We start from the raw sequence: 22,501 nt of genomic DNA on the forward strand, positions 1-22,501 counted from the left end.
TATTTTAATATTACAATCAAAAGCCATATCTTAATTATAGTTAATAATGATACGATGACTCTCACCCTGATTCTACATAAAAACAAGAACGAGACTAGCCATTTGGCCACGACTGCAATTTGGATCCAATCACATATCCAAAATTAATTATGACAATAAAACTATTCAGGGACAGTAGAAAAAGGTAGTCATAGCTTGGTTTACCTCTACATGGTAAGACAATACCAAGCCAAAAAACTTCTAGGTTTTACAACAGAACACTTCATACTGCCTAGTCACACTTTATTTAAGTTTCCTTCTGATTTCCATCTTCTTCACCTAGCCATCCTTGCCACTTTTTTTTGTTTTTTCTTGATGGCGTATGCCTATTTACGGACTTCATCGTCACTCATTTGGTACTCAGACCATTAGACGGGCTTTATAGATGTCCTAAGTTCTTGCAACCTACATCTCCTATCAAAAGTTATGACGGCAGTTACTTGAACCAATAACAAATAAAATTACTCCCGGTATCTCCTCGAAGATTAAATTTTTTCTACTACCGTAATTAATTAGATCGATGAAACGGAGAAGAAATTTATTGCAAACGTGAATCCTAATAAAATATAATTCCCCTCTAAACTGAATAGAAACTATCCCACCAAAAACAAATAACGAATCCTAAGCGATAAACTGCACGAAAAAACTTTATAATCTATTGAACAAAATAGTAGTTAAGATGAAGAAGACAACTTATTATTCGTAAACCATAAAAGAATAGAATTAGATTTAATTTTTAAAAAATTTTCAATCAGAATATTTTACTGCAAACAAGCCATACAGTATCATTAAAACCTATAGTGCAAAATTAAAACTCAGCTTGTAGTGAAAAGATAACAAGGAAAATAAGCCTTTTTGGTAATTCGTTTTATGTGATTAACAAAAAAATAAAATAACACATTTTAGTACATATGAAAATTTAACTTATTTGCAGGATGATTACATATGTTTTGTTTTTTTAAATGTAGAAATAAGACTGCTAAAAAAGTTAGTTACTCTAAGATACAGGGATTACAACAAAAGAAGATGTATTACGTATACCACCAAAATTAGGAGTCATTATAACTAAAAAAAAATGTACACATTTTTACTAGACATCAATTGAAACTTTGATAACAAAATAGAACCTAACACTTTACAAACGTGCTTCAAAAATTTTTCAAACCTGATCTCAGTAAAAGAAGTTAACACTGCACGAATTTCTAGGAAATTGCGTTAGCTTTCTCTAAAAGTGGCAATTACTTCCGGCACATGTTTTATATAGTTTCAGAAGACAAAAAAACATGAGTATGTATATCACAAGTTCATTTAAAGGTCATGGAGGGGTAGTAGAAACTTATCAACGAATAAAAGAAAAATATTATTAGAAGGGAACGCGCAACCACATTGCTGCTACACACAAAAATGTAAAATTAAAAAAAAAAAACATTAGATAGTGCAAGGACAAGAGAACCAATGGCATTAACAGACATACTATCAGAAGTATTTTACAAATTTGCTTTACATACAGTATGCTCTTTTCCTCAAAGTGTATTTAGAAAGCGGTACCAATGCTTGATCGATTAGTTATCTGATTTCTAAAAATTTCAGCCATTTGAAGTAAGCACTTGCCAAAATAAACACCTAGCCTAGAACAGCAAGCTTTACCAGGAATATATCAATTAAATATACTTTCACTTCCTGACCAACCTAGTCTTTCCTTAAATTGTCGATCCAGTTTAGTACTTAAACAGAAGCATACCCTATGGGCCCTTTTTTTCTTTTGGAAAAAGCTGACCAGTAAACTAGTATTTAAATTGATCTACTTTTATTAGTATTTGTTACTTTATGTTTTCAGCATTATGTAAGTCTTAATTGTCCAGGTTCTTGTAATATTTGTAATTCTAGAAATTAAATTTTCGTTAAAACTACATCAGTTAGCTTTTTTATTTTGCAAAATAAATTAGTCAAAATTATAATTAAATATACATTCAACACTATGGTAGAAAGGCTGTCGCCATTTAATACTTTATCGTATGATAAAGTATTAGCAAATTTTTTCTCGTCATTAGTTTAATCGTTTCTGCTTTATTCCAATACATTTATTCACTACATGTTACATCACAAATTAAAATATTAATGCGTAAAGGTTGCATCACAGAACTAGGACGTAATCAAAGTCTGCTAAAAAATAATTTCGTATTTATTAAATATGGTCGTATCTAGAAGAACATTTGCTGTAACACTGCTTTATACAGAAAATAAATGTTTGAGACTCATGTTTTTTTCCATTTTTTATAAGATATTTCTGAAAATAAAATGAATATCTCTCTTTTTCTCTCTTTTCTATCTATATCTCTGCTTACTATTCATCGTAATTAATACTATTACGTATTTTTCAATGTTCTTTTTGTTTTATACTTAACATTTTTTATTTGGTAAACTGTTCTTCCATTTATGCATTTTTATATTTGTTTCTTTTATTATTATAACTACTAATACCCTTTTTCTGATTTTAGTACCATATACTTATACATTTCTTGTTCATTTTATTGTTTGTGCTCGTTCTACCATTATTTTCGTATTCATAAATGAAATATTTACTTTCTTATGTACTAAACTATAAATCTGAGCTCTAAGTACCAACTAAATAACTATGGTCTAATTTAAATTCTAATTTTTTCTTTATCTTTTGCTCTCTCCCTCTCTCTTCCTTTCTTTCTATCCATCTCTCTGCATAATGCATTTTTAGTACTGCAATACTATGATAAAAATAAGAAGAGAGAAAAATTAAAATGTACACACAGCAAGTTCTTACACATAGAATTTAAAAACTAAGAAATAAATTACGTAACACATAGATATCACATCATATAAGGAAAATCTTTTTCCTGATAGTTGCATTTCAATGACTAACTCTGATCACGACAGTTAAGGGTTTGTTGACAACATCTTAAAATAAAAATGTCTGTGTACACCTTCATTAGGGCACCATACTCATTTTTACATAGTTGGCCCACAGATTGTTGGTAATCGAAACTGATTTTATACGTTTTTATCGAATATTCTATAAAACAGGTATCATGGTTATTATAGAATGAATTTAAAATGGTCCAATACCTGTCGTTAGGGATGGGTTCATGAAAATTTTTTTTATACTTAGTTGTAGTGAGTAATTTATACTTTACACACCTATAGGATGTTGTAAAAAATAATTTTTACCGTGCAATAAATGAATAAAAATTACTTACATGCTGATGTGTAGATAAAATTATAGCGAAAAATTTGTTACATGACACACTATGATTTGTAGTATAAGTAAAGGAACACTATTCTTGATATTCATTAAGTTGAATATGGTCCAAATTACTTCACGAATAACATAAAATCATAAATTTCATATATCTACTCGTGAATAATGATTTTTAAGATTATGGTTCCACTTATTAAATAGTAAAAGTATGTTACAAACAATCTACAAAAACTTTAATTCAAATACGTGTAGCAATTAAAAGTCATTTGTTTCTAATGAACAACCTTTTACAATACTTACGATGCGTATAGTAAGTACACTCTCGATTGAGCATTTTTCAGTTCAAGCAAGTGATTTCTAAAATTTTTTAAGCCTGGCTCAAATTCAATGATGTATTCGACCTGTAAAGATAAATATTAATAAATTCTTCTTTGATACATACCATTTAGGTATAAATATATGATTCTAAACAAATTCATAGATCATATTACTCAATAAAAAGCAGTCTTTTTCTAAACTTTCTACGTCATTTGTCTGTATGTAGCACTTTCTCTACAATTTTTCTTACTCTCTACTTTACATAACATTTTTAAATATATTGTTACTTAGTCCTACTTAATTAGTGAGTTCTAGCGTATTAGCAGAAATGTAGGTCATAGAAACTTCTCTATGATTTTGAAAAATAAAACATAGAATCTTTATTATATACACATTTACTAATCAGAAAATTTTATTACATACTCCATTTTATTGTTCTTTGTTAAGTCATGGATTACATGATAAAAAAATGTTTTCTAGAAGGAACTTTTAACAACGACTCTCCAACAAAATTAATGAGAAGGACTTCTTTATTAATATTTGGTCTATATTTTGTCCCTCATTTTTGAGACCTCTTCAAGGCTTGTATTCATGCAAATACCTGACGTGGAGACAATCAACTGTGTCTGTTTAAATTTGGATGAACGAAACAGAGCTTCTGTATCAGACTTTAAGTGAGAGCAAGTGCTTTTGCTGAATAACATTTTGTTTTTCTTTGCTTGACGTTATTACGATTTTAATGATTGTTGTGTCCGTCCACATTTAAATACATACAGATGGTAGTCTATACATGTAATTTTTACGTACATAAAAGTCCTTAAGAGATCTTAAATATAAAAGAGACAGAATATAGACTTAATACTAATAAAGAAGTTTTGCTTATGAATATTATTGTGAAGTAAGTTAATACAAATTTCTTTTATAAAAACTATCATCGAAAAAGTGAGCTAGTGGAATAGATGGCAGAATATCGTCAAATAAGAAAAAAATCGTAAAACATAGGTATTAGAACAACTTACTGTTTTTATTTGATTTTCTAAAGAGTGAATGTAAGAAGATTGCAAAAATATCTAAGTACTTTAACACTTTAAAATATACTTAAATTGTAATTAAATTAGTTATAAACAAGCCTGAGCGATCGATAAGCTCATCGAATTTTACTCTTTTTTCTTACGTAATAAATAAAAGGTAGCGTCACTATTTACATATCATTTTTTATTAAAAATTTAAAATTTTGTAAGTAAGCCAAGGCAAAAAGTAATCTTCATAGTTTTATTATCTTTCCTTTAATTATAATCCAATGAATAGTTAACATAGTAAAACATTCACGCTAAGATATTTGTTTGTTACTAGTCGATTTCATGTGAATGAGTAAGCCGTAAAACTTCATCATAAAATTCTTTTGATTTTTTTTTTTTTGGCTTCTTAACCAATTATTAAATGATGCTATTGATTTTCTACTATTTTATGATTGAAAAGACCGTGTATCATTTGATAATATGCTCGAATGCATGAAAAAGTAAGTAAACAACTGCGATTTAAATGAAATATTTCGTATTGTGTTTGTAGAATGGAATTACCACTCAGCTTTCACCTTTATTACCAGCTTGCTTTCTTAGGAAACAGCAAGGAGTTCCAGCTAAAGACATATTTACCCCAACAACTGCCTTAACCAAAGAATTGATTTTAGAACTTTTTTTTAAATTGCATATCTGTTGCTAAGGATGTCATCATGAAGGTATTTCTTATCGCTGAAACAGTCCGTCGGAAGATTTCACGGATTATGTTATAGCTTATTCAGACGACAACGGCTAATTAAGTTTTTACTGTCAAAACTCTGCTTAGTTAGTGGCTTTGGTTCCAAAATTTAGAAGAAGGTATAGAAAAGTACATAACTTTAGAAATTTGTAATATCATTCGTGTCACCTAAAGCTGGATCCCTAGTAAGAGACCAAAAGTATTCCTTAAAGCCCAATTTGGACAATAAATACGTAGTTTGCCATTTTTGTGACTCAAAGTTAAAACTTTGGCCATTATGACACGATTTCTAAAATACAAGACATTATCCGTGTAATATTACGTTGGACTCATAATCAATGACCAAATGTACTGATAGAATGACAATTTCAGGACAAAACAAGAGTCAAAAAGTTTATTAGTTACTTTAAAGGTTGAGATAGTTTTTAAATTGTATATTCACCTAGCTTGGGCCCCTTGCAACTGAATGACGAGATTTAGTGCGCAGAATATACTTTGGAGACTGACGAATATAATTAATAAAGTTTTATTCAAATCAGTGCTGTTTTCTAATTTTTCCACTATCGAGACTTTTATCCGGTTGACTAAATTATAACTTACTTTATCGTTTTCTCTCCAATACAAATACATGAATATCCAGGGGACACAAGTATTACGTTATCTAATTAGGTTTTTGTATGAAATATTATATTTGGTCTATCTTGTACGATTTTGGAAAATAATTAACACGTGTTTTTTTTTTTTTTTACTGAAAAATTTACGAGACTTACAAGCCCCTTGAAGATTCTGTACTTTTCGTAGCTATAGATATACTCCTTGTGTATGTAAAGTCATAATAATACATGCAAAAAACAGTCATTTTAATTTTTAACTATAACTTGAGTAAAAATAAATATTTTTTCTTGAAACATTCAAGAATACTTAGTTGTAGTATTATGTAGACTAGGCTCAACTTTTAGCAAATATTATGTAACCCTTCATACATTATTTCAGGTTGTATGTATGTTCGACACTTTCTTAATATGCTGAGTCTTAAAAAATTTTCAATCGTTTTTTATGTTTCTAGGCTAAATTTTTTCGTATTTAATTGTAGGACATTCATGTATTATATGTACCTCACAACGTTACGTATATAAAGTGTTTTCTGTAACTTTTATAATACCATAAATTTTAGAATCTATATCTTTTTCAAATTTTATTTAAAAAAAAAAAGAATAAGTACGTGTCGATTATTATTCAAAATTGTACACGACGAATTAGATAGAATTTTTTATACGAAAATCTACGTTTTTAATTTATTTCTTAGATAATTAATGACAAAATACTATCAGTATTACAAATTACAAATAACTATCGGTAATATAATCACAGCCACTCAAAAATACAGGCTGTGCAACGAATCAGACAACACTTTTACGATATACTTTGAGGTACTAAATCAGTTCTCGAAATTAAGACAAAACACTTCAAGTAAACACCCCTAAAAAACCCTTGGTTATCGACTTGTATGAAACGTTGATAAAATGAATGTCTTTACCAATACTAAAAATACTTCAAAAGGATTATGCAAAATTTTGATTTTTATTGTTTATACGCATGTTTCAGTATTTTAATCACTTTTAATTATAAAATCAATTACTCGGATACTTTTTAATGAAATTTTATAAAAATTTTATGAGAGTTACTTAAAAGTTGATATTTTCAAATGAAATCAACGAAACTTGAAAATTTATTTAATTATTTATTTATTTATAAAAATTTAATAAGCAACTTAATTTTCAACAATGTTCTCATGCTTCAGCTTTCCTGACTTTAAGCTTAAAATGTTCCTTGGACCTTTTGCTATATCTGTACATATATATTTATATATGTGTGAAATTTAACTGTCTAATATTTTCTGTAACTCAACATCAACTTTTTTGGATTCAAATTCACTCTACTCTCGAGCTCCGGAGAGATTCTAGGAACACTGAGGAGTAAATTCACGTCTTCTTAGTGACACGAATAATTGTAACTTTTTCATCTTCGGAATATATTTTACAAGGTATATTATCTGAATCTACAGGATAATAATTGTAAAACTGTCGCGTATTCTTGACAGTTTTATCATCTGCAAAACGTTGGGCTAATCGACTTACGTTTAAATCATGATCTGACTGTGATCAGAAGCTGAAGCTTATTTTTTTGAAAAAGTTGCCAGCCCATTCGTATAATTTTCTCACGTTTATCATGTGTATGTCATTGACATGTTGCAAGCTCGCTTGATACGCATGTCTTTTGACGCTTCCGCCCATACCATACCACGCACCTTTACCGTGTGACGTTGCAAAAAGGTTTCATTCTGCATCGACTCTAAAATCCTTACGGTGACAAATCAGATTTACGAAATTATACGTATTTTTATAGTATGATTCTGCTCCATCAGAGAAATAATATAGTTTCTCACTATTTCCTGCTCTATACTCCTTTTCCAAAAATTCAGCTAACTTTGTATTAAATAAATGAACTGAACTATCATCGTGTGTATTTTTTTCCGATATTGAAACATAATTTGTATGCTGCACTTTATCATCTTCACGAAATTATATCACATACTGATGCAGAGTTACTTGGTTGCTTGCCCAGTGGTGCGATTGTATTGCATTTTGTACGTACCACGTATAGTTTTTAGCAAAATCTAAGCAAACTACAAATTCACCATTATGTACAGATTCTTTTTTCTTATTAAAATAAGAAGCTTGTGACTTGGCTAAGAAATTATGCTTTCAAAGATTTGGACAATCTGTTTTAAAAGATTCGAAAGATTCGTTACTACTTACAACTAGTTCGGTTATGTCACATCTGAAATAAAAATTTTATCGTGATACATGAAAAATTTGACAATCTTACATCAAACAAGGAGAAAATTAAATGTTCTATACCTGTCAGTATTAGTTCATTGGGTGTAAGGAATTTTCTGAATATTGTTATCATTTAGCTGGTTTTTTTCCGATCAATAATAACTTGTATACCTGGGCAAAAGCGACAAGTCGATAAAAAATACGCATGCGTCAAAACTTCACATACTAAAGCTTGTATCAAATCATCACTTTTTTTAACAAAAAAAATGCCATGCTTTTTTAATTCTCTTTTTAATCCAAATGACTTGAATTGAACATTCTGATGTATTTTACAAACACAGACGTTGTGAGTACTACTTTGAGCGGTTGCGGTGCATTCAGGTGGTTTCAGTTTTTGAAATCTTGTGAGACCTATCTTAGCCTCTGGAAATTTTTCTAGATATTGCTCATGGAGATCTTTCAGACTTAATAATAACAATCCTTTTTTAACTTAAATTTTTGGGCCATCTTTGACAACGGAAACACAATCTTTCATGCTAGGCATGACGCGACTAATATTGTCTGAAAGATAAAAATTCACTACGCTCTCTCGTGTTGATTCCGAAAGTTTCTTTCCTTTTTTTCTGCGGAGATTCTGAAGCAAATCCAGAATTTCTGCTAATGCCTTAGCTCTAGACACCCTACGACGTAAAATATAAAACTCTTGGCAAATTTTTTTAGTACTCCAATCACCTGGCAGAGTGGTAAGCACATTAATTTTTCCAGATCGAGTTTCTTCTTTTAAAAAAAACTGTCTTGACAGTATTAACAAAGGCCTAACTCAGATCTCCAGAAGCAGCAGTATTAGCAACACTTCCATCGATCACATTATTAGTTTCTGCCTTGATACTCTGTTTATCCTTTTTAATCAGTTAATCTAAGGGACATTTTTTTATCGGTGGTTTGCTGAGATCGCTCAAAATTTCGTTGATTTTTTTGATCCACGTCAAGTTCTTTTGTTCATTCTCAACTTCAAAGTTCGGTTTAAGAATTTCATCATTAGCGTTAGAAAAAGTATCCGAATCGCTTATAATCTCATTGTCTCCAACAGCAATAATAACGTTTTTAGGTTCTTTCGTTTTTACTTCTTCTTTCTATATTAAATTTACTTCAATTTCACTGAGCTTAAACACTGCTCGTTCACACGGTTTACATACTTAAAAATTAATGAATTTCTTAAACTTAGCGGTTCGCTCCTTCTATATCAATTGTAAATTCGATCTCACGTGATTGTGCATAGCTTTTTTCAAAGGATTACAGCACTCGTTGATACGTCCCATCCTGCAAATCAAACTGTTTTGAACAGCTGTTTACGTGCAACTAGTAAGTTTATGCAGTAAAAACAATAACACTACTACGAGAGGTACTGCGCTAAATACAAGACTCGACCTGCAGTGAGTAGCAAGTTGCGTCTTGATGTGGCAGAAGGCTCGAATTTTTTCCTTTTTATGTTTGTAAACAAACGAGTGTCAGAAAGTTAAATTTATATATATTTGTAGCTGAGGGTCCAAGTAAAATTTTGAGCCCAAAATCATAAAAATTAAATCATAAGAACATTGTTAAAAATTCAATTGTTTGTTTAATTTTTATAAATGAATGGGTAAACAAATAAATTTTTAAGTTATGTTTAATTTATTTAAAAATATCATCTTTCAAGTAACTCTCATGAAATTTTCATAGCATTCCATTAAAAAAGGTCCGAGTAAATAATTTTTTAATTAAAAGTGATTAAAATATTGAAACATCCGTATAAACAACAAAAACTAAAGTTTTGCATAATCCTTTGGAGGTATCTCTAATATTAGTATAGACATTCATTTTATCAATATCTTATAACAATCTACGACCAAGTGTTCTTTAGGGGTGCTCACTTGATGTGTTTTGTCTCAATTATAATCAAAATTCCATGCAGTATTTTTTAAATTATTTTAAAAACAAAAAAAGTAGACTATCATTTTGGATAAGTATTATCCAAGTTGTTTTGGAGGAGTTCACTGACTTTATTTTTCTTAGATACTTACATTGATAGAAGGTTAATCGTGTTTTTTTAGACAAAATGCTTCTATTATTGTTCAAAAATACAACTGAGAAAGTTAATAGTTACTATTAGTTCATATTTTAGACAAAACAATAAACACATGGTAATGGCTGCAAAACTGTAGTAGAACTAGGGCGTACTAGCACTATATTATTTCATATAAATGAGCTAATCCGGGGGTTAATGTTTTTTCGTGTAATATTTCAATCGGCTCTTAACTAACTGTTTACATGTTTCACCATTCCCACAGATGTGACACAAAAGGATGCAGATGCACATTTGCATAGTAGTCATAAGAATAACCACAAGGTTACGGAACTTATTACAAAACTATTTAAGTTAAAACTAAAAAATTTACCAGTGATAATAACTGCCTGAACTACTACAACAGCGTAAAGGTGCAGAACGATCAAATTCTACAAGATCCATTGATATTGCTACTTTATGGAAAGGTCTCGTAGCAACACTACTTAGTCAAAGTCTTAAAACATGAAAGCTACGGTAAAAGCACAAAATTTGTGTATGGTATATAAAAACAAAATATATACATCACATTTCTAAAAAAATTTTGTCTCAAATGTGACTCTTCAATATCCAAAATTTTTGTACTGTACAAATCCAATAAGTGGATAAATTTCTATTAATGTCTAGTTAAAACAGATTTTTTATATTTCTAAGCGGAATTTTTTGAGTGATCTTGTAAGCTAGTTTTGCAGTATTTACTTTACTAATGAACCTGGTTTCTAATCAGAAATATTAATATTTAAAAAAAAAATTAGTACACTTTATTTTACCCTTTAGGTTTAGATTTTAATCGAAATTTATTTTTTACAAGAATCGATGATCTGGAGGGCAATACAAAGCATAAGCGTACATGAAATTTTAGTACCCATAAATATAAGAATATTATATACAATTCTGGTAGTCATTTTTACAATTAGTATAAGTTCCATACAACTATTCTTACACAGTAGCCCTGTTACAGTTTACTCAATAGATAGATTTAAATTTTTGGCAGGTTAAACTAACAACTGAGGCATCACCAAGATACTCACCAATCTAGCCTCGACAAAACTCGAGAGAGGATCCTCGTTGTATCTCAACTAGTAAAATACACCAGGAATATGAGAACATACATTTAAAATATGATTATTGCAAGCAAGATTACTAGAAATCCACATGCTATGTTCTTTCACTTTGTCAATAAATTTGTTACATTTTTATAAGTCACCAAAGGTTGCAATGATCTAGTCACTTTACGAAACAAATTTTGAAAAGTTTTCAACAATAAGGCAACAGTTTTGTTAGAATTAAGGCTCGATTCATACTCCTTAGCCCAGAGAACAACTCATTTGATATCTTCATTCAATATGTTTATAGTACGGAAAAGAACTGATAGTTTACACTGTATATAAGCCTGCAAAGCATCTGCAAATAGGACGCTAATGCTATGTAAAAGGACCAAGAGTACTTAGTTTACAAACAGTAGAAGAAACACTGGACCAGTTAAGAAACTTTGGGTGTATACCAAAAGTCGTATCTAAAAATTTCGTTTCACTTCCATCTAGCTCAATGATGGTCTGCTGCCAATTTGATAGATGAAGGAGAATGACACCACTTCAATGAATTAGATGAAAAGCCAAAATTCCTTATGATTATTGAGAGGAGCTTATGGTTCATTTAATTAAATGCCTGTTTAAGGTCAAATAACACCAAAAGAGTCAGCATATCTCGCTTCCTTCCCACCCATACATCCTCAGTTACCCTTTAAAGAGCTGATTGAGTGCTTTGGTTTTTCCGGAAACCGCACTGCGTTTGCCATAGTAAGAAATTTTTTCTGGGTATTTTGACCCTCTATGGGATACTATAATATCAACAATTATTACTCAATAGGCAAAGTAAGTAGTAGAGTGAGTATCAGCAGAGGATGCTGGATTTTCCACCTTTGATAGTGGGATTGTAACTGACCTCTTTCAACACAACGTATAAGTATTTACAGCAAATCATAGATTGAACAGTCTTAGCAGGTGGAGTATAGTAAAGAAGTAAGTCAATGATAACACAGACCTGCAAGGTTTTTTTCTTTTCAGTCCAATAGTCATAATCCTAAGTATTTTTCACGCTGAATCCAAATCCGTTGGCCAAATTGACCTATCACGTCAGGATTTTGAGCAATCCTAACTTAAAAGTGCCAAAAAGCGTGTTTTTTGCCCTTTTGCGCGTTAAATATCTCAAAACTATGGAATGATAGGGCAAATCGGACAACGGGATCGTTTTTTACATGCCAAAATCTACAAAAAACCATACCAAAAGCGTGAAATTTGAAAAAACTTTTTTTGTAATACTGAAAAGAAAAACTACTTGGCGCAAAATCGACAATTTTTATTAACACATAATATCATCGTAGCACCTCGTTTATTAATAATTTAAATCAATAGAATTCATGTAATTATTGTTAATAAAGTCACCCATTACGAGCACATAAAGTGTATAAGCACAATTCATTTTACAATGAGGCACTATACCACAACAATTGTCCTTTTCGTATGCTATTGTCAGATGACATCGCTGCTTTGATCAGAGTGAAAACTAATTTCGAATGACTCAATTTGTCCAAATTTCAACTTATTTTATTTTACTGTCTTCTTTCGTAAATGTGTCTTAGCATATGTGTTTTTTAGCTTATGAAGTTGGCTGCTAACAACGAAAAAACACAGCACAATACTTGTTTTGTCACAAACCAGTTTACTGATGGAGTTCACATTACGGATACATAAATATACTACTGAATTTTTCTCCATTGAGTAAATCATGCTGTGTTCTTATGAAAAAGACTAAAGGTTGTAAATATAAAATAGAAATGAAAGAAATAAGCGAAAGAGTAATATTGTCAATTGGGAACAGTAAGGTTCCGTTTCGGCGGAAGACTGTGACAGATAATGAAGAAATGATGAAATTTGATGATTTCAACCAACCGAATCGCTATTATTATTATTATTATTATTATTACTTTTATTATTATTATTATTATTATTATTATTATTATTGCGAATCGATTAGAAAGGTGAAATACATTTCAAGCGACAAAAAACAAATTTCAAAAGAATCGCCATTTTGTGTCCGCCGCTTTGAATTTTCATAGCATAACTTTATGTGCTCATAATAGGTGACTTTACCATCAATCACATGAATTTTATTGATTAAAATTATTAAAAAACGAGGTGCAACGATGATATCATGTGTCAATAAAAATCGTTAATTTCAGACCAAAAATTTTTTCTTTTTAGTATTACAAAAAAATTTTTTTCAAATTTCACGCTTTCGATATGGTTTTCTTTAGATTTTGGCATGCTAAAAACGATCCCGTTGTCCAATTCGCCCTATCATTCCATAGTTTTGAGATATTCAACGCGCAAAAGGGCAAAAAACATGCTTTTTGGCACTTTTAGGTTAGGATTGCTCAAAATCCTGACATGATAGAGCAATTTGGCCAACGGATTCGGATTCAGCGCGAAAAAAAATTAGGATACGGCTATTAAATTGAAAAGAAAAAAATCAACCCGTTCTTTGCAGGCCTGTGTAATCTAATAATACCCCTTGTCCTTGCAGTACAGTGCATTAAGGCCTGTGCTAACTCAATACATGTCACTCACAAAAACGAGTACCTTCTCGAGTGACTAGAAAAAATTCGGTGTAGCTGAAGGTCATCACATAAAAAATAAACAAGTGCCATAGCCGAAAAATAAGCCATCAAGGAATCCTCTGATATTTATTATGCTACTGATAATACTATACGCATAAGACCTTAGCAGCGAGACTGATTCTACTTTGACTTTAGTATGCTTCGAAAAAAGCTCTCACGTACCTCGCATATTTCCTTTTTAAGAGTAAAACGCATCTATCTATATTAAGTGAGCTGATATGAGTCAACATTTCTCTTAGCTAAAGTAAATATCCAGTCAAGTGATTTACAAAGTTCTTTTAACGGTTTGGTAAACCATGGCACAGGCCTACGCCCATGTTCATGGTCTCTCTCATTGGTGCAAAAATATCTAATTTATAAAGTAGAATTTTCTGGAATTTATTCCAAAGCAAAAGGTATCTACAGAGAAGTGGTAGAAATCACGCTGAAGACAGTTTAGTATACGAGATGGCTTGGCAATTCTCAAATCGACTGTCTGATGATCATGTTCATTTATATATGGAGCATTAGATAAGCGTGGCGATGCAACCTATTCCTTAGGTTTTGTTTGTACAACATCATGCCAGATATACGTTTTGTCCTGGTGATGTGTTGTGCCAAAAGCCACGAGATAAAGAGAATTTCTTGTAGAATCTGATGTAAATAAACGAATAAGGATCTTAATTTTTAGCAACCATTTCATTGAAAAATGACTTGATATTCTTTGGAATAAAACAAAAGTCTAAAAACACGTCCCCTTCGGTCAACGATACACCAAGGCAACCAACACTCACTGGCTCGCCCAACGCATACATCCTACAATAAATACTCAGGTTCATTTAGCCTAGTGATCTGAGGAGATGCTATGACCTGATTTGATATACTCTTGCGCAGGAAGAAGACAATGCCTTCTCTCTAAACAAACTCTAGCCCTCCTTTTGTCGATTTAAGATCTCTGTAATTTTAAACTTACTTATAGTTTGGTGTATTACATACAAATAAACACTGCATTGTATTTAACCAGGTCTCAGTAAGTACTAATAAACGTATATCAAATTGCTGAAAATGGTACCAAACATCTTGTATATATTGGTGCAGCAAACTTACATGTCAATGCGCAACGTGAGGGAAACCATTTTCTTCGAAATTAAAATTTGACTGGTCACCAGAGATCTGTAGTCACTTCAATGACTCGAGATAACACTCTGAAAAAGTGCATGGATGTACAACTTTGGTATCTCGCCACATGTAATATTCACCTCTACGACCCCCGGAAAACTTGTACCCCAAACTCTTGGACTTCCCAGTTTTTAAGAAAAGTGCATGTGTTGGCTGAGGAAGCAGCTCGTATGATTGTATACTATCTCCGGTTAAACTCGACTCGGTTCTCTGTCTCCTCTTTCTTCACGGGCTTACTGCCACCCCTCTACCGTTTGTAAGGTATACTATGTGTACGCATATATATATATATATATATATACACGTGTGTGTATGTGCGCGCGCACGTGTATGTGTGTGTGTGTGTGTGTGTGTGTGTGAAAGTAAAGTTTTGAAATTATACTGACTCTGAGAATCGAACTACGTTTTTAGAATTGGCAGTTGGGGACCTTATCGATTGTACTATGCAGCACGCCAATCCAATCTTTGTTCTAATTATTTATGGACACCGACCGAGAAACTTGTAAATTAGAAAATTGACCTATAATTGGGTGTTTTTTATATCATACGTTACTGAGCCCACCGATTCCCAAAAAAATAGTTATGATTATTTTTAAGTGACTCATTGATGTTGAAATTGTGTAAAATTGTGTTTTAAAGTCCGTTTTACTTATATCTTGAAATGGTTTGATAAACTTAAATAACTTTGGCTGCTATTTGCTTGCTACTTCTAACCTTGTAGTTGTCCATCATAATGTCATCTTCTTCTGCTACACTTACTTTTCGTTGTCCCGCGTGATTGGAGATTTGATAACGTTGGCTAGCGTCAACTTCTGAAACTAAATAAGGCTTCAATACATCAAAATACGTTTTTTATTCCTACCCTTACGTAATACAAGCGGGGCTTCTGCGCGTGGTATAATGTTCTATGCAACGGTAGTAGAAAAAAACATGTTCTTAAACTTTTGCGCAAAATTATTGGCTGCTTCATGAGTCACTGAATAGTATAAAGGGTAGTATTAGTATTGTACTCCGTTTTTCTATAGAAATTAATTTAATTTAGAACTTGTAAATTGCAGACCTCCCTACGTAACGCAGTGCAATGGCAAACCAAAACGCGTAAACGATTTTTTAAGCTCTTCGATGAAACTGTACACCCTTGTGTTGTTCTTACAATTAATTATTTCAAGCCACTTAGAGTGCGCCTCAATTACAATCAAGAACAAATTACTCTGAAATGGCCCTGTAAAATCACAATGAATGCAGACCTATGGGCGTGTCAGCCAGGGCCATGAAGTCAATGGCGTGTGTGCTGGTCTTTTTCGATATATAGTACTTATCTTGCATGCTTTTACAAGTGATTGTATATCGTAATCTATTTATAGCCAACACACCCTGGATCGCGCAAACATTTATGTTTTTACTACTCCTAGATGGGTAGAATGAATGAAGTTCTCTAAGTATTAAAGGTTGCATGCTTTTCGGAATAACAGCTCTTGAGCCCCAAAATATGCATCCCTTTTTAACCGATAGTTCTAATTTTCATGCGCTGTTCTTATTCTTCGTTTAGTAAGTCTCTATTACTTGGAAATTCACCAAACATATTTTTATTATTTTAACCGTCGTTGAGTCTTTTTTTCGTTTCTGCTGCTAGCATTTTATAATATATTGTTTGTATTTTTTCATCGGAAATTGAATGTAGCTAAAATCGGTATTTAATTCTAATAACAATATTTCATTTGCTTTACTATCCATCGGGAGTCTGAATAACGCATCGCAGTTTGCGTTTTATTTCCATTTGACATGTTCTATAGTATATATAAATCTTGATAAATAATCTAACCAATGCTGCAAACATTTTCAGAAATTAATTGGTAGAAACGCTTGGAGCCTAAATTTATTGCCATATCTTTCTTATCCAGAATTGTTCTGTTGAGCTTTTTTTCTTAATCTTTTGAGATGCGTATGCAATTAGTTTCTCGGTCCCGTTGAAATTTTAATGTGATAGTATCACTGATATGCCATAATCTGACGCATCACAGGCTAATAAAATGTTCTCTCTTGGGTCATAATGTGCTAGTACGCGTGGCAATATCAGTTGATTTTTAAGCCATTTAAGTGCTTTTACGCAATCCTCATTCCAATTGAACTCTGTCCGATTTAATAAAGCGTATAATGGCATTAATTTTTCGGCTTTATTTTCTAAAAATCGTGAGTAGAAAGTAACTATGCCTAAAAACGGAGCTAACATTTTTTCATTTTTCGGCTGTGGTGAATTTATCATACTTTCAATTTTAGACTTTTACTTGTGTAAGCAATCTTTGTCTATAAAAAAAACTAACACTTGGATATTATCTTGTAAGAATTCGCACTTTTTTTCCCTCTCAATCTACATTGAAAGATCGTGGTGGTCCTCAACTGAATGACTTTGTGTAAGAGAAATTAGGAATAGACTGCTGAGGCCTTGCACTTCTGTATGACTGTTTATTTTGAAATAGGGTTCATATATTCGAACAAGTGTAATTTAAATATTTTAAAACTGTATTAAACATAGTTTAAAACACATAGCATAAAATTTTTAAGTAACTGATAAATTTTGTGAAAATATTTAAATCTCAGTCATGAATGAGATTGAAAACACTCATTTTCACACAAAAACAAAAAATGTTCTTGTACTTAGGACTGATTTTATACATAATCAATTAGTAAAAAGTGTCGTTTTTTTCAAATCTTTAAATAGTTAACATTGCATTGGTCTTTCAATTGCATGCTGTTTTTTTACAATAATCTATTTAAGAAAGCTGTATTTTTGATAATAGATTTTAGGGCACTTAAGAATTATAACAAGACAAGATCCACTATTTATTATTTGCCTCAGAACTTCCTCTCAAATTTCTCTAAGTAAGATTTTTTATTCGATTTTTATTTCATTTCTAGAAAACCTAATAAATGCTGGTAGTTGAAAATGTTGTCTTTCATCCAAAAAGCTGACGTTGATGATTGCCAAAAAATTAACCATGAAAAAAAAACTTCAAAAAAGCGATGTTTAATTTACTTTTATAGATGGACACGTAAAATTAGTCAAGGAGGTCTTGAACAGAGACTGTAAATTACTGTTTACAAATTTTTACGCCCCTATTTAATTTTTTCCAATGCCTTATTTCATAACTTTGTAAAAAATATACTGGTTTTTTTATTTTAAGGTTTTGAAATATAATTAAACAGCTATAAATATTTAAAAAATAAGTTGAAGAAAAGTCAATCACTAAAAACCAATAGAATGTCTGTTAAGAATGTATACTAACGATAAAAACTATTTTTGAAGTGGTTATAAGACTGTCGAAAATCTAAGATGCCACTGGTTACTAGTTTACACATACTCACTCACATGCACACACAGATGCACACAATTACGTGACAATTACTACCAGGGTAGTATATTTTGATTCATAACTAAGAAAACTATGCTTTATCATGTACTTTCAATGTCCTTTTTCGTCCTTTATAAAAGCTTTACTGTAATGCAGCAATCCCGTTACAAAAAAAAGACCTTATTATTATTTTGCTTTTATGTCGCATGCATTATTTATCTTTTTTTATTTATAACATGAAGTGTAGAGATCAGTATGACATTCTTTAAAACATAAAAAGATGAAATATAATTGATAATAAAACTTCTAAGTACGCTATTTAAGTTATTGGTGTAATTGGAAGCAATGTTTAAGTTGATAACGTATGTATCTTGACATATCATATGTTTTTAAGAGCTTGTCTGTCTATAGGTACCACCCCTCTGCTCCACCATTGCCAACCCCTGTCCATCCTATGAAAAATAAAAAAAATATTCGATTGTTACGAATGATATTTTAAGTCGAAAAAATAATATCTTCGCAGACACTTATCTCCTCTCCCCACAATATAAGAGACAATTTTGTTAATTTATTAGGTATTTTAATCTAATAAGCCTCTCTGTTATTTTTTTAGGACCCCATGTACCCCTGACAAAAATTAAGTGCCTACTTCCCCCACCATCCTTTTTACCAGGTACCCTGCCTAATATTTAAAGCTCCCCACGATCTCTCGTAACCCTTCTCCTAAAATAAGAAAAAGTTTCGTTAATTTTTTATTATTTTAATTTGATTGAACATTTCGTAATTATTTACCTCTTTCCCCCCTGCCCATTTCCTTCCCACACTGGCAATGACCAACAGAAAAACCTACTACTCACTGCAAACGATCCTTCAGCTGTATATGATTATCTATTTTTCCACACCACCCAGGAAGCAAATAAACGAATTTTATCTTTATTAGCAACAAGAACATAACTTAATGTGGTTGTTACTTTTTATAAATTTTAATAAGTATAAAATCTGATGAACGTTAACTTTTTGAAGTGAAATGTCCTAGGGCGATCCTTATATGGGGAGTTAATTGGTGAAATGAGCGAGCAAACAAGTGAACAGGAGAGCGCTGCCGTATACAAAAGTATCTATATATATTATCTGTACATATCTAGTCAGTGCTGACTGAGCCACAGGCATGGGATCTGTTTGTCTGTTTCTCTTCCTCTCTTTCCCTCCCTCTCACATGTGCACAATAGTGCGCCACAGTTACTCTATATATATCTTCCTATATTATATAGTCGTAAGAGTTAGAGCGAGGTTTTGCTCCCCCCGCTCCCCCCCACCTCCACCCAGCTCCCCCCCAAATATGGTAGTTATTCTTTTATTTTCTTGCATTTTTCGAGTAATCCTACTTTTTTTATAGCTCCCCCCCCGCTCCCCATCAGCTCCCCCCATTTTTTCCATATATAATGTAAATATATTAGTAAAGCCTTGTATATTAACCGTTACAAGTGGTCTAATTTTCACATATAATTTTATTTGACCATAACAACAAATTTTGTTTCAATTATCTTACTTACGATGTTTATTTTGATTACATACTCTAAAATGTCTTTTAAGGTTCTCTGCTTTTAGGGGTAAACGCACCATCTACCGTACACCCATAAATTCACTTTATTTTGTTACCATGATTGTAAGACAGTTTGATACTAAATATTGACTCAGTAAATTTTAAATTGTTGCTTAGGATCTCAAGAGAGCACCGAAATTTTTTTGAGGTGTTAGAGCTTGTTAAAAAATTTTATAATAAAAATAAAAAATTAAGTTAACCCTACATAACCTTTTCCACAATTTTGACAAATATTTTTTGAACGTTTTTTTCATGACTTTTCAAATGTCTCTGTAAGTGATGATTTCTTTTTAAACTTTTTTCGCATTTAATACTCTTAAAAATTTTTTCAATGTTTTAGCATACCTTTGTGTGACGCAAATAGTTTTTTTTGTTTGATATTATAATGCTACACAGATCACATACAAAAAAATTTTTTTTGTAAATTTTTTCGTGCGATGATAGACACTCTTGATTTGAAAATTTTAAGTTACATTTATCACACTGATAAAATTTTGCATCCATGATGGTGTATCTAAAAACATGTAACAAAAAACGAATTGTTTATGATTACATAAATCTGGGTACTAGACGGTACTGAAATTTGCTTCTTTGATGAAAGATAAAATTTGCAAGAGAGTATAAAAATAGTAATGAACTATAAAATAGTTTTTTTGTTACTCTAAAATTTCATTTCAAACAATATTTTTAATTTCAAATTTGTTTTCTGATTCAATTAAAATAAAAATTTTTTTTTGTTTCAACATCTAGACAGTGCAACATATAATCGCCCATTAGAAAATAATGGTTTTCTAAAGTACAACCCTTAGGCATCAAAACTTTGACCTTATGATTTATTGATAGCCATAGGGAGAGTTAAGATAAATGAAAATCGTTTTCTGTACAACATAAATGGTAGTGAAGAAGAATTGTTTGTATTGAGTGTTATACTTAGACTAAAGACTTTATTTCCTTTTTTTTTACCTGAGATTATTCCAGCTTCGATGTTGTATGTTAATAATTTTGTAATTTATAATTTTGTATTATTGCAAAGTCCTTCAGATATGTTTAAGTTTCGTATCAACATAACAATAGTGTTGATTTTTAAATCTAATTCGTGTGAAAGAAGACTTTCTTTACTACTATTCAAATATTCTGTAGAGAAATTAGTATAAAAATTATTGTCTAATTTATCTACTCCTTTGTCATTTGCTTTATCAATACTATAGTACGATACTAATATTCCTACCATATTATTTTAAATTTGTTTGTTCAAAAAGTGAGTGTATTTATTGTGAGATGTTAATATAGCTTTACTCATAAAAGAATCATCATTATTAAAAATTTAAGAACACATATCATTTGTTTTCAATGTCTGAGGAACTGTAAAAGTTTTAATTTTGCCTTCTCCTATATCCAGTAGCAATGAAGATAATTTTTTATCAATTGAACGTATATAATTTTTAAATAGAAAATATTAAATAAAGGCCAAAAATTGGAAAATTTTATGGTTTCTTGAACAATAGTAATTTTGCTTCCGTTTTTTACTACTGGGAGAATTTGACGAAAGTCTCCACCTAAAATTATTATTTTATTTCTAAAAAGTTTATTACCACTAGATAAATCTTTTTAAGTCCTATCAGCAATTTCTAACGCTTTTTTTGGTACCATAGAAGCTTTATGTAAAATAATTACTTTAACATTACGTAATTTTTGTTGATCTGGCTTAAACTGGAAGAATGCACTTTCTACAGTGCTTAATTCCAAAGGAAGTCTGAAAGTTCTGTAAGTGGTCATTCCCTTTGGAAGCAGAATAGAAGCAATACCTGTTCAAGCCATTGCAAGAATTTTTTTTTTAATTGATATAAAATAATAAATTAATCTTTTGTATGTAAAAGTTTTTCTAGATCCACCAGGACCATTGATGAAAAAAAATTTTTTTTTTAAATTTTATTATTTCTTGAAAAATTCGACATTCATCATGATTGAGTTGTAAAAACATTTTATAAAATTTATGTTTACAAAATATTCTCTCATCATTGTCAGTATCAATATTTTTTTTATCGTTTCTGTTGGTTCTGGTAAACTGAAATATTTACAAGACATATTTTCAGAATTAAAAATTTCGTTTGAATGTAAAAGAGCTTTATTTTAATCATCTTTACAATTTTCAATGAAAAATTTTTTGTATTTGTTCCAAATAATATTACCAAAACAATTTTCAGACATAATAAGCCATGCGAAAAATTTTCGTAGTTGAAAAGGCAGCATAACGTTACATGCTTCTTCAAAAATTATATTGTTTTGAAAATCGTGTTCTACTAATCCCATAGTAATAGCTGATATTAGTGAGGGAAAATAAAAAGTGATGGTTAAAAATTCATGTTATTAATTATGATCAATATAAATTTATTACATATATAAATGTTAAGTAACAATTAATT

At 30.8% G+C, this 22,501-nt stretch overlaps 1 protein-coding gene across 1 annotated transcript in view; it reads right to left on the reverse strand.

Moving 5' to 3' along the window:
* Nucleotides 1–22,501, reverse strand: part of Nmdar1 (glutamate ionotropic receptor NMDA type subunit 1) — a 1,366,481-nt gene that overhangs the window by 1,081,631 nt on the left and 262,349 nt on the right. Inside the window, exon 5 of the mRNA XM_089592421.1 lies at nt 3,572–3,672. Within this exon, the coding sequence (XP_089448547.1) occupies nt 3,572–3,672 (101 nt within the window). The remainder of the gene's footprint in view (nt 1–3,571; nt 3,673–22,501) is intronic.

The sequence above is a fragment of the Copidosoma floridanum genome, unplaced genomic scaffold (genome assembly GCF_036245765.1).
Source record: "Copidosoma floridanum isolate Cflo_tuat_1 unplaced genomic scaffold, Cflo_Japanese_pri ptg000017l, whole genome shotgun sequence".
NCBI lineage: Eukaryota > Metazoa > Arthropoda > Insecta > Hymenoptera > Encyrtidae > Copidosoma > Copidosoma floridanum.